The sequence below is a fragment of the Phodopus roborovskii genome, unplaced genomic scaffold, assembly GCF_943737965.1.
Source record: "Phodopus roborovskii unplaced genomic scaffold, PHOROB, whole genome shotgun sequence".
Classification (NCBI taxonomy): Eukaryota; Metazoa; Chordata; class Mammalia; order Rodentia; family Cricetidae; genus Phodopus; species Phodopus roborovskii.
Window position 1 is genome coordinate 21,697,257 of NW_026126460.1, and position 14,743 is coordinate 21,711,999.

The window sequence follows — 14,743 nt, forward strand, 5'->3', positions numbered from 1 at the left end:
TCTATTGCCATGACTATGGCAACTCTTATAAATGAAACATTTAATGGGGGTGGCAGCTTACAGTCCAGGGGTTCAGTCCATTACCACCATGGTGGAGAACATGGCGGCATGCAGGCAGATGTGTTGCTGGAGTAATAGCTGAGAGTCCTACATCTTGCAAGCAACAGAAAGTCAACTGACACACTGAACAGTTTTCTGAGCATGGGAAACCTCAAAGGCCACTGCCCAGTGACACACCTCCTTCAATAAGGCCATACCCACTTCAACAAAGCTACACGTACGATTAGTGACACTCCTTATGAGATTACGGGGACCATTCAAACTACCATACCAGGATCGATTTGCTTTTCTTCTTTTCTCTTTCTTTCTTTTTTCTTTTCTCTTCTTTTCTTTTCCTTTCCTTCTTTATTCCTTCCTTCCTTTTTTTTTTCTTTCTTTTTTAAGTAAAGTAGCCATATAGCTCATTCTCACAGGCACTAACTAGCAAAACTCTTGAGAGAACATTACTCCCATCTGAGGATGGGGTCCACACGCATACCGTTCGGACATGCCCTACTCTTAAAGGCTTCACTACCTCTCTGCATCACCACACTGAAGATTTAGTTTCCAGGACGTGACTCTTGGGGTGTTGTGGGATATTTGTACGCTGTGCGAAGGTGTATTGCTGTGACTGGTGTAACAAAAGGCTGAACATCTAATAGATAGAAAGAGGTTTGGCAAGACTACCAGGGACAGAGAGGACTCTGGGAAGAAGAGGGTAGAGTCACCAGCCAGCCAGAGAGAAACAGGAGGTACAAGATGGGAGATGGGAGAGAGGTAATGCCATGTGATAGAATGCAGATTAATATAGATGGGTTAATTTAAGTTATATGAGCTAGTTAGGAGCAAGCCAAAGCTATAGGCCAAGCTTTCTTAATTAATAAGAAGTATCTGTGCCATTATTTTGGAACTGGCTATCAGTATTGAAAAGACTCATTACATTGGGGTGGGGGGAGGACACGCTTAATCTATATCCAAACCACAACAGGGACTAAAAATCAAACACTTAGGAAACGAATGAAATGCACACAATTGGGTCTGGGGATGAGGAGTCGCTCCCCATCCTCCTGTCTATCATATCAACTAGTCCAGTACATTTTGACATCCCATTCTTTTTAGAAGGACGGAAGCTTCTCATTAAGTAAATTAACCATTAAGTCAAGAACACGAATGTCAATATAGATACAGGCTGGTAATTTGCCAGCCACTGAAGCATCCAGTGCTCAAAGGACCCAAGACCATTACACAGCAGTGCACTGAGACATAGCGGGGGGGGGGCTCTGGGCGCCAACACTCAGTTCACAGGATCCTATGCAATGGTCCTAAATGAGATTACTCTTCCATCTTGAGAAATGGATGCTTGTTGGTTTCAAACTCTGAACGTATCGAAGTGATTACATCCCTTTTGAGTGTTTTATTTTCATTTGAAAATAGATTGTACTATTATTGTTTTTTAACTTGTAACTTAGTCCTCTGTTGCCTTAAAATCGTGAGAGTGATAAAGAAAGAGAGAAATCTTTGATCATTTGTCATAGTGTGGAAAATCTGACAGTGCCTTCAATTAACAGATGAGAGTCCAGAGGCTTTCTCAGCCTGATCATCCCCCAGTGCTCTCCCTAATTGAGTCAAGGAAAACAGCCTTAGCAGGGTCCTTGGACGGCTGCCGAATGAAGCACAAATCTCTGCAGTGCTCTGAGATTTTTTTTCCCCATGCTGTTCTCACAGGTTGCTGAAGCATGGCAGTCCAAGGCTGATGGCATTAGTGGGACGTGGCAGGGGAAGCGCTGGGCTGGAACCCGGGAGGCACACACTTCAGCTGGCTCTGGCTGCACACACAGCAGCCAGCTTTGAGGACTTGGACAAACTTCTTTCCTCCTCTGGATTTCACTTTCTGCATATGTGTGTGTGTGAACTAGAGTCTCTTTGAGTTCATGGAGAATCTGCTGTGTAGAAAGAGAGAGAGACAGAGAGAGAGAGAGACAGAGAGAGAGAGGGACAGGCTTGGAGAATCCTTGTTTAAGGCACAGAGTTGACATCTTAGGGATAGAAATTTTTTTCAAGAGTCTTTGCCTCACAAGGAGGCAGGGAGGTCATTGGGGCTTGTGGAGAGCAAGATGGCTTTGGGAACATTTCTGAGGCTCTTCACTATCCTCTTTTCCTGGTTCCTCTCCATCTAAAGACACCCATTCCAAAGATGAACTCAGGAGTATATTTTTGGTTCTGGATCAAAGAGCAACAGAGGCAGACATCAGCCTTGTGCGTCTCCATAGTGCTGCACAGGCACTTGTCAGGTGGGCACTCCATTGATATCTTTTGGTCACATGACATTGTGCATGCTTAAAATGGTTAATAATGGGTTTCTTTTTAAACATTTATAATTATTATTTTATTTGTGTGCTTTGTCTTCATGTATGTGTAGCACGTTCAGTCCATGCCTGGTGAAACAGGAGTTACAGATTATTCCGAGCTACCATGTGAATTCCAGGAATCAATCCCAGGTTGTCTGGAAGAACACACATGCACACAGCATGCATGCACACATACCCTGGTTATTATATTTCTAAATGGTTTTGTGGTTTTGTCTTAGAGCCATCTTCATCTACATCTCCTGGTCTGTCACAATGTTGTCACACTTTCATACCATTCAGCAGGTTATTTTTGCCAGGGATATTTTTCTTCTCATTTTCTTTCTGGTTAACTAGTTGCAACATTTGCCTGAGGGGGTGGCACAAACATCCACAATTAGCCCTTCCAAGGCTGTGGCAGAAACTGACACACTACTCAGAAATTGAGTGAGGCCTGAGCATCCAGCCCTGGTGATTTGGCATCCAGGTTTTGGTTGAGGGTGTCTCCTGAGCAAGAATTGTTGAGGGATGGTTCTCTAGTTCTCTTCAAGTTCATTACTTGGTTGGTGGGATTCTGGGTTTTTTTTTTTTTAGTCTTAATTAAATAAATTTAATTGTAAAAACAACCTTATAATAGAATTTACATGTTATGTGTTTTAAATCATGTAGTTAACAGCAGAAGTACATTAATTACAGTGCCCAAATCAGAATATCATAGAGATTTAATATATTAAACCACCCAACAATAAAATCTTATCTGCCTTGAAGCTTACAAGAACACTTCATTTTATCAAATGCAAGGTTCAAACATACCATGAACAAAATATATATTCAAGGACCAAGGCTAGACAATAAATTAATCTTTTCAAAACAAATAGGAACCATTAATTTTTCTCCTTGAGTTTGAGAGGCCCAAGATCCTTATAGAATATATAGACAGCAGTGATGAAATTAAGCAAGGAGTTTGGAAAGAAATCAAAAAGGTGCCCCATTAATACACGTGCCACAATACATCTATCAGCACATTCAAACCCAGTTTAAGTAATGAATGTGAATAAGACACTTAGTAAAACGTTACACTGTAACTAACTATACCAGACACACGGGGACTTTAGACAGAGTCTACAACACACAGTACTAAGCAAGCTGCAGAAATGCCCACAATAAGCAATCCTCTCCGGCAGGATGGTCCTACGAAACGGCATGGCGATATGAAACATAAACAGGACAGTGAGGCAACCTTTACTTCCAAACGGGAAACAAACACACAGAACGGCCACCCCATTTATGTACCCAGGGACTGCAGCTTCCGGGACTCACCTACTGCTTGTCAGGTTCAGTAAAACTAAAAGGCTCTCTGCCAGGAGAGAACCTGCCTTGTCACAGTCTCACAAACTTAAGGATGGCTCTTGGAACAAAGAGAAAAGAAAACTTTCTAATGGAGAGTCCTGCATATAAATAGCACATTGAAATTTAAGGGGGTCAGGTGGCTAGCTCATTAAGTATACTTCCTGTATGTTTTCCATGAGATACTCGTACATGCAAATTTTCTTTCAACAATCACATACTCCATCTAGTTTTGCAGAAGTCATCTTTAAAACAAACAAACAAAAGTTCCCATTTTCAAATCAGGACCTCAAAGACAAACTGAGATCAGTGACATCATACATGGCAAACATCCCGGGGTCAGAAAACGTGATGGAGCGGATACTGTCCTGTGCCAACTAACTTTCGTCGTCTCTTTGTAAAGGTATTATCTCAATTTCCTTGGCTATCCTTTCGGCTAATACTTTGTTATTTGCAGCAATTATTCTCCGAGACATCAAATCAAATGGTCCGCCCATGGATAGGGATGGAGCAAAGCTTTTCCATGTTGGAGAGGACGATGCGTAAAGTTTCCAGCTTCCGGGATGAGCCCAACTCAGTCACCAAGAGGGATTTGGAGATGTCTTCCTGTTGTGAGACCTGAAGCCTCTGGCCGTTACAAAAGGCTCCTTTTCCTTTCCTGCCAGTGTACATCTTGTCCTCCACACAGCTATACACAACTCCAAACTCCATCTGTTTATTTACAATGAAGCCAATGGAAACAGCTACAAAAGGGAACCTGTGTACAAAGTTCGTCGTCCCATCGATGGGGTCAATGATCCACGTGGGCTTGTCTGTGAAGACAGTCTTTTCCCCAGCCGCCACAGACTCTTCCCCAATGAAACTGTGAGATGGGTACTTTTCCTTTATAGACGAGAGAAGCATTTTTTCAACTTTCTGGTGGGTAACCGTCACCAAGTCAACTGGGGAACTTTTAATCATGACATTCACCTCATTTTTCAGAGCTTTGCGAATCATCTTGCCGCGATGCTCAACAGCCAGGGTGGAAGGCTCCGCTTTCCCAGATGTAATGGGGGCTGCCGGGATTCTGGGTTCTCAGCTTCCTGGCTGTTGACTGCAGAGATCCCTTGGTTCCTTGTTGCCATGGGGACCTCCTCACGGTGTATGTGGGAGGTGTCACTTGCCAGGACTTCTATTGGTTATATAGTTCCAGGCCTGGTACAGAATGGAGGCAGGGAAACTCTAAAGGTGTGAACACCAGAGGTCTGGATCACTGTGAGCCATCTCAGAATGAGGTACCTCAGGCAGGTTGCAGCCTTTTGTCTCAGATGGAAAGTAGCTTTGAAAAGAACTTTCCAGGACAGTGGTGCCCAGTTTAGATGATCTCTTCACTATTGCAGAATGTTTTCCTTTATTCATTTTCCCCCTATGGCTTGGATATTTATGGCCCTCTCTGGATTCATATGTGAAATCTAATCCCCAATGTAGTAATGGAACAAGGAATGGCCTCTAGGAAGTGAATAGGTCAGGAGAGCAAAGCCCTCCCCAGAAGGATTAATGCCCCTATAGAGGAGCCTGGAGGAGCTTATTTATTCCCTTGGCTAAGTGAGGTCCCAGTGAGGAAATGCCAAGTATGGGGCTGAGGTGATAAGTCAGTTAGTAAATTGCTCACTTTGCAAGCACAAGGACCTGTGTTCCATCCTCAGAAGCCATGTTAAAAAGCAAGCAAGCAAGCAAGCAAACAAACAAACAAACAAAGGAAGAAACAAAGAAAGAAGGGGGAGGAAAGACCAACATTAGTGGCATGCACTTGTAATCCTGGTGCTGGGTAAGTCAAGACAGGAAAATGTGTGGGGCTTGCAGGCCTGCTAGTCTAGCCTGTTTGATTTGTATCAGGGCAGTGAGAGTCTTAAGTAAAAGGTGTATGGTGCTTGAGGAATGATACCCCAGGGTTATCTTCTGGCTTCTATATGCATGCATATACACGTGCACTACTATACAAACACAGAGAGAGAGAGAGAGAGAGGGAAAGAGAGAGAGAGAGAGAGAGAGAGAGAGAGAGAGAGAGAGAGAGAGAGAGAGAAACACCACACACACCAAATATGAGGAACAGGTTCTCATCAGACACCACATCTGTCACTGCCTTAATCTTGAACTTCCCATCCTCTGGAGACCTTCAGCAACACATTCCAGTTGCTTAGCAGTGTGAGATATTTGGTAATAGCAGCCTTAATGCAGCAAGACACAAATTCCTTTATCGATGACTTGGAATTTTAATCCAAATGCTTTTTTGCAACTTTATGCACATGGTTTTGGCTATTGTAACTTCTGACTATTTGCAAGAAAGATGCACATCATGTACAATTAGGATAGCAGAATGCAATCTTGACCTTAAGCTATCGAATTTTCTAGGCTCAAAGTAGCAAATTAGAATCAAAGTTTCTAACTTTTGCTTTATAAGCATGCATTATTTTCAGCACGCTGAAGGGGGGTGTCAGGAGGGCAGAGGACTGCCCGAGGCATGCTGAAATGAGAGTTTATGAAAGTCTACCTGCTTTGTGGTTACTTCACTTCTTATAAATTATACTTGCATGCTGTTCATGTAAGTGGCTTTCTAATTAGTTAGAACAGAAGTCATCAAGGAATGACACTTAATGCTGTTACTCCCCAGAACCTAGTAAATACATTAACATAGAGAGCCCATGTCCAAGAGGAGATGTTTTGGAGTCAAAGGTGGACTGCCTCGAAGTGGATCAGTATAGTGGCATGCCAGGCCTCTAATTCACAGCTCTGCTGCTTTCCTCACTCAGGACTGGATGGATGGAAGTTTCCAGGTAATGCTGGAGTCCTAAGGACATGGTATAGTAGGAAGGGATTATGATAGTTATGGGTGTCCCTAATCTATGAAAGAACCACACCATCTTGTCTACTCTTTGTGTGTGTGTGTGTGTGTGTGTGTGTGTGTGTGTGTGTGTGTGTGTGTGTGTAGGCCAGAGGTCAAACTTGGGTCTGCCTGTTTTGTGAGACAATATATCTTAGTGGGACCTGAGGTTGCTGATTTGACTAGACTTTCTGGCCAGTGAGCCTCAGGGACCCCCCCCCCCATTCTCCATATCCCAAGTTCTTGGATTATGGGTGCACACCACCATGCTTGGCTTTATACATGGATGTTGGGAATCATACTCATGTCCTCAAACTTGTGTGGCAAGAACCTTACTCACCAACCAAGCATTGTCCTCAGCCCCTATTTCTATTTTTCTGCATATGGAACAGTTCTGCATTTTTTTTGTTCTGTTTTGTTAATATTAGGTTTCATTTGGAGGAAAGATTTAGCAGTTTCCAAAAGAACAAAGGAAAAAGAAAGGAAAACCTGTAGCTTGGGAGACAATGCTATTGGAAGATTAGAGGCTAGGCACATATGCCAAGTTTGGAAGCCAACAGAGCGAGCAAAGAGACCAAATGCATGGTCCCCCCTGAATGCTCTCCATTGAGGAAACTGAATACTACCTCCAATAAATTTGCTTTGGGTTGAAGTGCTGCTAATTGCTGGAATTACTCAGAATATTCTTCTTAAGAACTTCTCAGTCCTCCAGCAGAGAATCCTCCATCCTAAATTGGCTTGAACTTACCCTGGTGGAGGTTTCCTCTTGTGTCTGGATTGTTCTTTGTTGTGGGGGACTTCCCTGTGCATGGTGGGATGCTCAGGGGTGATGCAACTTTCTACTGTCATTTAGTCATGAAGGACACCTTGTTCCTTGCCTGACTCTCTTAATAAGCTTGCATTTTCCCTCCTGCGTGGCATGCCTCCAGGCATGATAAGAACAACAGCCTCAGCAACAGCCAAAAGGCTTCATTTGAAAGGATGTCCCTAATCTATCACAGCTGTGGCATATGACACTCTAAATTAAGGAGCCTGGGCTTTGGCTGTTCCCAAATGAACAGGCCACGTGCTGACCTTATGATCAGTCACTTTGGGGTCACGGTGGGTCAAGGGGCATCTGTTTGTCATTTCCTGTCAGAACAGTGCTATTTACAGAAATAGTCAGGGGCATGCAAGGATGGGGTGGGTGTCCTTTCTCAGTTGTCTCCTTTGGTAGAAAGTTGTCTAAGAAAGAAAGTGATTCGTGGTACTGAAGTAAGAATGAAGACCCCCAAGGCTGGTATGTGGCTCAGTCGATAGAGTACTTGCCTCACATATGCAAGGCACTGGATTTGGCCCTTAGCACTACATCAACTGGGCATAGTGATACTTGCCTGTGAACCCAGCACTTGGGAGGACCAGACATTCAAGGTCATCCTTCAGTACATAGTGAATTTCAAGACAGCCTGGGCTACGTGATACCTTATCTCTAAAAAAAAAAAAAAGTCTCAACAGTAGAGAGGCTGAGGTAGGAAGCTTATGGCTTGGAGGCTAGCCTGGGCTACACAGGTAGACTCCATCAAAACCAAGCCAAACCAAACAAACCATGATTGCCAAATAGCATGTGCTTCAGTGACCAGGCTGTCTTCCAAGGAAAACCCTGAGTATTTCCTCAGTGTGGACCAATAACTAGCAGGTATTCAGCAGGCAAGTGTAGAACAGGATACCAACTGGGTCCCCCAGCTCTCATGACATGAGAAACAAATGCATAGTGAACCAGATTTCGATGCTTCCAGTGGGAAGAACTCTACAAGTACCGTGAGGAAGAAGATGAATTTATTTCCAAGTTATCTTTCTTATAACCCAACATCTTCAAAGGGTACAGTTGCTAATGATGGGAATAGCCTAGGGTAACTGATGCAACAAGGGCTCAGCATCCTGTAGAAAGTGGTTAAAATGGTGACAGAATTGACCATTGTTATAACATATAGCATGAGGCTGTTACATATCTCAGGTATACCCAGTGTAAAGAAGAGAACCAAAGTAAATACAAAGCTTATGGTAACAGGGCAACCTATTTTCAATAAGCTACTAATTGTCTGGATAATTCTCTCTGTCCTCATCTTAGTTTCCTGTGGCTGGAACACCAGGAAGTTTTTCTCTCAGGGTGCTGGAGGTTTGAAGTTTGAAGTCAAGTTGTTGAGGTATAAAGCTACTTCCTCCTCTGGCCCTTCAGGTTGCATCCTGTCTCCATGTTTTGTCTCTTCATAATAGGCAGAGTAGGATTGTGTTGGGGCCGATGGCAGCTTGGGGTAGGGAGCTGAGGCTGCACAATGTACCCTCACAGTGGCTTTCCGCTTGTTTATGCTAAAAATTTCCCCTCCTCTGTGGAAAAGAAGGTGAATTGAGAGGCTGTGAGTGGAGTTGACAGGGTTTGCTCACAGACTGCACACAGGGGTTGAAGGCCAGAGAGTGGCCGATGATGACTGATTTCTTGCTTCAGAGCCTGGCAGAGTTACTGACAGATGAGAGGAAGGTGGGAAGGTGACCCATGCTGAGGGGGCAGCTGGTGGATTTGAAAGGTGGGTTCTAGTACCAGGAGTACAGAAAGTGTCTCCTTTACTCATGTAGCTACAGTGGCTTAGCATCACCGAGGCTAGTTTTCCTGTGTGTGTTTGTGTGTGGGGTATGTGTGGTATGTGTCTATGTACATGTTCATGGGGAGGAAAGGGTTGATGGAGTCGGTTTCTAGTCTCTAGATCTCTAGATGTCAGCAGTTAAAAAAAAAAATCAAAAAGCTCCTTGGAGACTCTTTGTGATAGGTATACAGAGAGGTTTTTATCTACTTTCTGTAAATGGTGTACGTGGCTCTCAATGACTTGCCAATGCTGGGAAAATATACAACTTCTTACACTTATTCAATAATTAGTGGCAATAAACTCCACCAAAGCATTTCTGTCATTTCTCAAGTACCAAATGTTTGACTTCTCAAATATCTGTTTCTCCCAGTCTTTGACTGCTATCCAACCATTAAACTGGTTAATATGAGCACCAAGATAAATACATGGAGACCTTTTAACCCAGAGACTTTGAGTGACAGCTTGGACTAAACCACCAGGCTTCCACCAAAAGAAAACACAGAGGTAAACCCTTAACACAGTCAGACACAGACATGTTTTGAAGGTCAGGTAATTTATTTTTTTGAGGGAAAGAAAGAGCAAAGAATTCAATTTTATTAATTACATGTATATTTTCAGTCCTAGGAAGAAATAGCCACCTAGAATTTCAGAACTGAATATCAGAGTGCAATGACTTAAAGCTTTATAAATCACCAAACAGGTCTAGACAGTGTGAGTTTTCCAAATTAAAGTTGTTTTTCTCTCTCCCAGGCCTTTGTGATCTGTCACAAAAATGATCTTCACTGCAGTGATTTTGTACAGTGTCAGTATTTCTGATCAGACACAAACACCTGAAAAAATATGTATTACCCTCTTTGTATGCGTTAACCTTACCATCAAAACACTGTCATGAACTCATTGTCTGTACCTTTTAGCAAAACAGCATGTTGGAGTACCCAAGAGCCTTGAAACCATAGTTCCTGCAAACGGACATGCATATGCACACACTCTTGTGGCTATTTTCACACAAGTGCAGAGTTACATTCTCTGGAAGAAAACGTCCAGCAGGAAGGCTGAGGAGCAGAAGAACGTGAACCAGAGAGTGAGGCTCCCAGGGGCAGACTGTGTCGTCAGTGAGACTCCTTGTCACTTCCTCAGTTCAATATTGAGTTGCTCCCCTGTTCTCAGGAGAGTACTATATTAATTTAATCGACACTTTTGCTGGAAATATTTCTCCCCCACTCATGCAGATTTTACATCTCTGCCTCATCATTCCCTCTTTTCCAAAGTGAAGCATTAGGCGTAGGGGTGTGATCCCACGCTTGGTTGTATGGAAGTCAGCTAGCAATCTCTGTGGCAGACTCTTGGTCCTGAAGGGAGATATATGACCCGGTGGTTAAGGAGACTGGGTTAAATTAGGGGCTCTGTCTTGATCTTCAAGTTGGTTCCTGGACATTTCCTCAAAAATGAATCTCACTTAGAACAGTCCAATCAATGGGTAGGTCTTTGGGGGAGTTGTTTAGAGTGGGTAAGCCATCCCTAGAGAATTTAGAAAGAGTGGATGTTCACAGGCCATGATAACCCAAGGTGCCCAGAGCAGAGACTGGGAAAGGAAGCACCCAAATTCACTTTTACCTCTAACCCTGACTTGCATAAACATAAACAATATATCTGAGATCACTTTCCTATTGAATAGCATGACCAATGTCATTTCTTCTTTGATTCTTTCTTGATTTTTGTTAACCAACCACCATTTCCTGCCTTATAATGGCAGTCTCCATCCATTAGTGCTGGCTTTCTGGAGCTTCCTTTTCTCTGCCCTGTTCCTCTAATCTTTCCATTCTCCATCTTGGCCATCCCATCGATAAGTTGCAGGAGATATGAGATGGCCTTCCATCCACCGAGAGAAGGGGGATGCCTTTATTATCAGACCTCCATCTTAGCATGCACTTAGCGTTCAGGTGGTCACATGACTTTTCCTGGGAGACACACAGCAATGCCTGTTTGTTCCAAATAGGAAACCATAAGACCAAAGAAATATTTCATTCAAATCCAGGTTGGAGAACCAATGAGTTTATTTGGCTTACTTGCTAGAGTTTGAGTGACTCAGGCAGCTTCATCCCAGGGAGAGCCCCAGTCCAGCATAGGTGATAAGCTGCAATATTTACATTGCTGGAATCCTTATACTGGTAAACTTTTCTCCTCTCATGTACTCTAGCTGCTCCCAAGTCCACGTGCATGGGGTACTGGTGGGAATGCCAGCTGGAATCTCAGGTGAGGGTCTGCTGGCATCCCCTCCCTCTCTGAGGGAGTGCTAACAGTCCTTGGGAAGGGCTCCTGGAGGTAATCACAGGTGTTCCATCCATCAATCCCAACACTGCATCCCTGTTCATTGATCAGAAATCTCTCAAAAATGTTGCTTGATAGTAAGCTTCCAAGGGTTGGTATCAGCCTGTTGTTTAAATATTCCTAGGAAACTTCATCCAAAGGGGAAAAATACTGTATTTTCAGGTGGATAGCAAGCCCATGAGCTTAATCATCATTGAACTATTATGACTCAGAAATTTCATGTGTAATTACTTTGTTTAATCATTCCCAAAATCTATATGGCAAGTATTAGAATTAACAGAAAAACTGATATAATGAACAACCCTTATTTTGGAGACTTGATACAGAGTTTATTTTTTTTTTCACGGGTGGGATGGAAGAATGGGTAGGATCTTTATTTCATCCAGATATTCAAGGACTCAGAGAGATGGAAGCTTTGCCTGCTAGAGCACACACCTACCAACACCTAGATAGAGTGGGTGAAGAGGACATGGAGAAGTGAGTGTTGGAGGTCTCTATGATTGTGACTTAGAAGTTATACAGAGTTGTATTTGTGTCTGTTTTTCTGATGGGACCTGAGCCTCATCAATACCCTTATCAGACATTTGACAGTAATGGCCTTTGTCACAGGAAGTAAATAGTAGACATTATTCTCATTGTGTAGTTAAGGGAGGTACTTGTTGGCACTGAGCAGCTGTGAATCTCTCTGGTGGCCCCAGTCTCCTGCAATAGGACTTCTTGAATGAGGGGCTGGAAATTGTACTTATCTATGCCTTTTGACTGGGGACAGATTTTTTGACATGCAGAGTGCCCTAGGATCTCATAGAAGTTCCTGATGAATACTGCAATGATCTTAATTGCCATTTATTGAGCACCATCCCTTTTGCAATGGGAGTAGATGTAGATTATTTTATCCTGCAATGGCCACATGAAGATATTTGAGACCTGGAGTTATTCTGTAATGTGTCCAGCAAGAAGGAGGCTGAAATAGTTTGAAGATTCATGTCTTAATACTCATTTTTTTTCAACCCACTGTAATGTTTCTCACTCTGCCTCTCTGGAGAACCAGCTCTGAGTTCATAATGGCAGCTGGGTAGAGATTGGGGGAGGGTCAGAATAACAGGCTGGAAACTTTGCTAAACTACATTTTGTCATTTATTAAGCACAGCTTTCTTCTGAAAATCAATCCTCTCATTTATTCAGAAAGCTTGACTGGAAGCCTCAGTGGCTGAGTAAGCCTTTAAATCACAGAATATTTGGTGTAATATCCATCCTCCCCCATTAAGAGAGATTCTTTAAGCCATGGTTGGGTCGTATCACCATAAGCAAATGTTTATTGGGACCTTTACTACAGGAACTCCCTATGCTGGGAAGTGGGAAAGGGTACCATGGGATCTTGTCCTCCTCGGGCTTTCAGATGGGCTAGGGCTTTCAGATGGGCTAGGGAAATGGAGGATAGATATGTAAACAATAACAATGTAGGTTGAGTTTGCTACAAGCCCAAGGACCTATGTCAATAATAGGTGCTGGTGGATGGCTGGGAGATAGATTTTGAGTAGTTGCTAATGTCCTGGCCTCAGTCCTGGGTGATTTCATATGTTATCACATCCATCCAAGAGGAATGCGGCAGTGGGAGTATTTGCCGAGGACTGGGATGGCCAACAAGTTTTCAGAGAGGAGGTAAGGCTGGAGCTGGGTTGAATTATGAGGTGGTATTCTTCAACAGTAATGAAAGCTGCCTGAGCTGCATCCTGGAACATAATTTCTCTCTGGCTGGCTGCTCCAGATAGCAATAGCTTCAGTACCCTTCAGAATGGAATTTTTCTCAGCTGGTGAAGATGTGTGAGGCGTGCCTGGCAGGTACGAACCCTTCGGTTTGTCTTCCACCCATCGTTCTAATTAAGCATGCTTTGTTCCTCTTCTTGGCTCTTCCAAGTCTCCAGAAGTTCGGAGACACAACTGTGGCAGCTTGAATGACATTATAGAGTGGAAATTATGCAGGCAGGGGAAGGAGAGCTTTGAAGTCCCTTTCCACAGCAGGGCTGGGGATAGAGGTAAGGAATAGGGCCAGGCTGAAACATACAGGAAATATATTTTGAGAAATACTTTCTTTGTGCCTGTGTGTATGATGTATGTATGATATATATGATGTGTGTGTATGGTATGTAAATATGATGTGTATGATGTATATGTGGGGTTTGTATACATGTATGATGTGTGTATGTGTGTGGTGTCTATACTTGTTCATGTGCACGCATGTGCACACTTGACACCACGTATATGTGGCAGCCAGAGTACCCTTGGGTGTTAGTCCTTGCCTTCTTCCTTTGAGTCATTGTATACACCATAGGTCCCCCTAAGCTTCTGGGGATTCTCCTGTCTCTGTCTCTCATCCCTATCCCAACAAAGGAGCACAGAGATTAACAGATATCTTTAACTTGGGTCCTGGGCATTCAAACTCTAGTCTTCATGCTTGCACGTGTGTCCTCGTCTCACTTCTGTTTCTCTGACAAAAACGCAAGAACAAAAGGCAACTTACAGGAGAAGGGGTTTATTTTGGCTCACAATTCCAGGTTCTAGCCCACCATAGCAGGGGGCTCAAGGCGACAGAAACTTACAACAGCTAGCTGCATCATCTCCACAGCCAAGGACAGAGAGGATGAACACATGCATGCTTGTGATCAACCCCCTTTCCCCATTCCTTTCTAGTCCATGACCCAAACTCAGGGACTGATGCTGCCATTACTGGCGTGGTTCTTCCCACTTAAAGTAACATTATCAGGACAATCCCCCCCCAGTCAAGCTCACACGACAAACTCCTGTAGACAGCCCTTCACTGAGCGTCTCTTCCCAGCTGAGTTTTGGATAGTATCCAGTTGTCAATTAAAGCTAAGCATCGCACAGGACATGCACTTTATTCACCAAGCCATTTCTTCAACCCTCTTCTTGTCTGAGTCCCCTCTCCCGTGTAATAACTGTTCCTTGGTTTCTTCAGCAGAATCCAGTTCCCACAGCAGAAGGCTTCTGAACTAGTATTCTTCCTCCAGGAGTTAGAAACTAACAGAAAATACAGATCAATTTAAATCACCCATGTGGATTATTTTATTTAATCCCGAAAGTGACGCAAGCAGCTTTCACTGCCCGGGGAGCTGAGGTCTGGAGAACCTGACTGTGCCGTTAGAAGGAAGAAAGGGAGAGGGAATGGTTGGAGTCGTCAATCTTTTAAG

The 14,743-nt window shown here is 43.5% G+C and overlaps 1 protein-coding gene across 1 annotated transcript; it reads right to left on the minus strand.

Annotated features, from left to right (window-relative positions):
* Nucleotides 1-4,096: 4,096 nt before the first annotated feature.
* On the minus strand, nt 4,097-4,728 carry LOC127226282 (inositol monophosphatase 1-like). Its single transcript, XM_051190183.1, has one exon. The coding sequence runs from the start codon at nt 4,725-4,727 to the stop codon at nt 4,212-4,214; it is 516 nt and encodes a 171-aa protein (XP_051046140.1). The 5' UTR covers nt 4,728; the 3' UTR covers nt 4,097-4,211.
* Nucleotides 4,729-14,743: the final 10,015 nt, after the last annotated feature.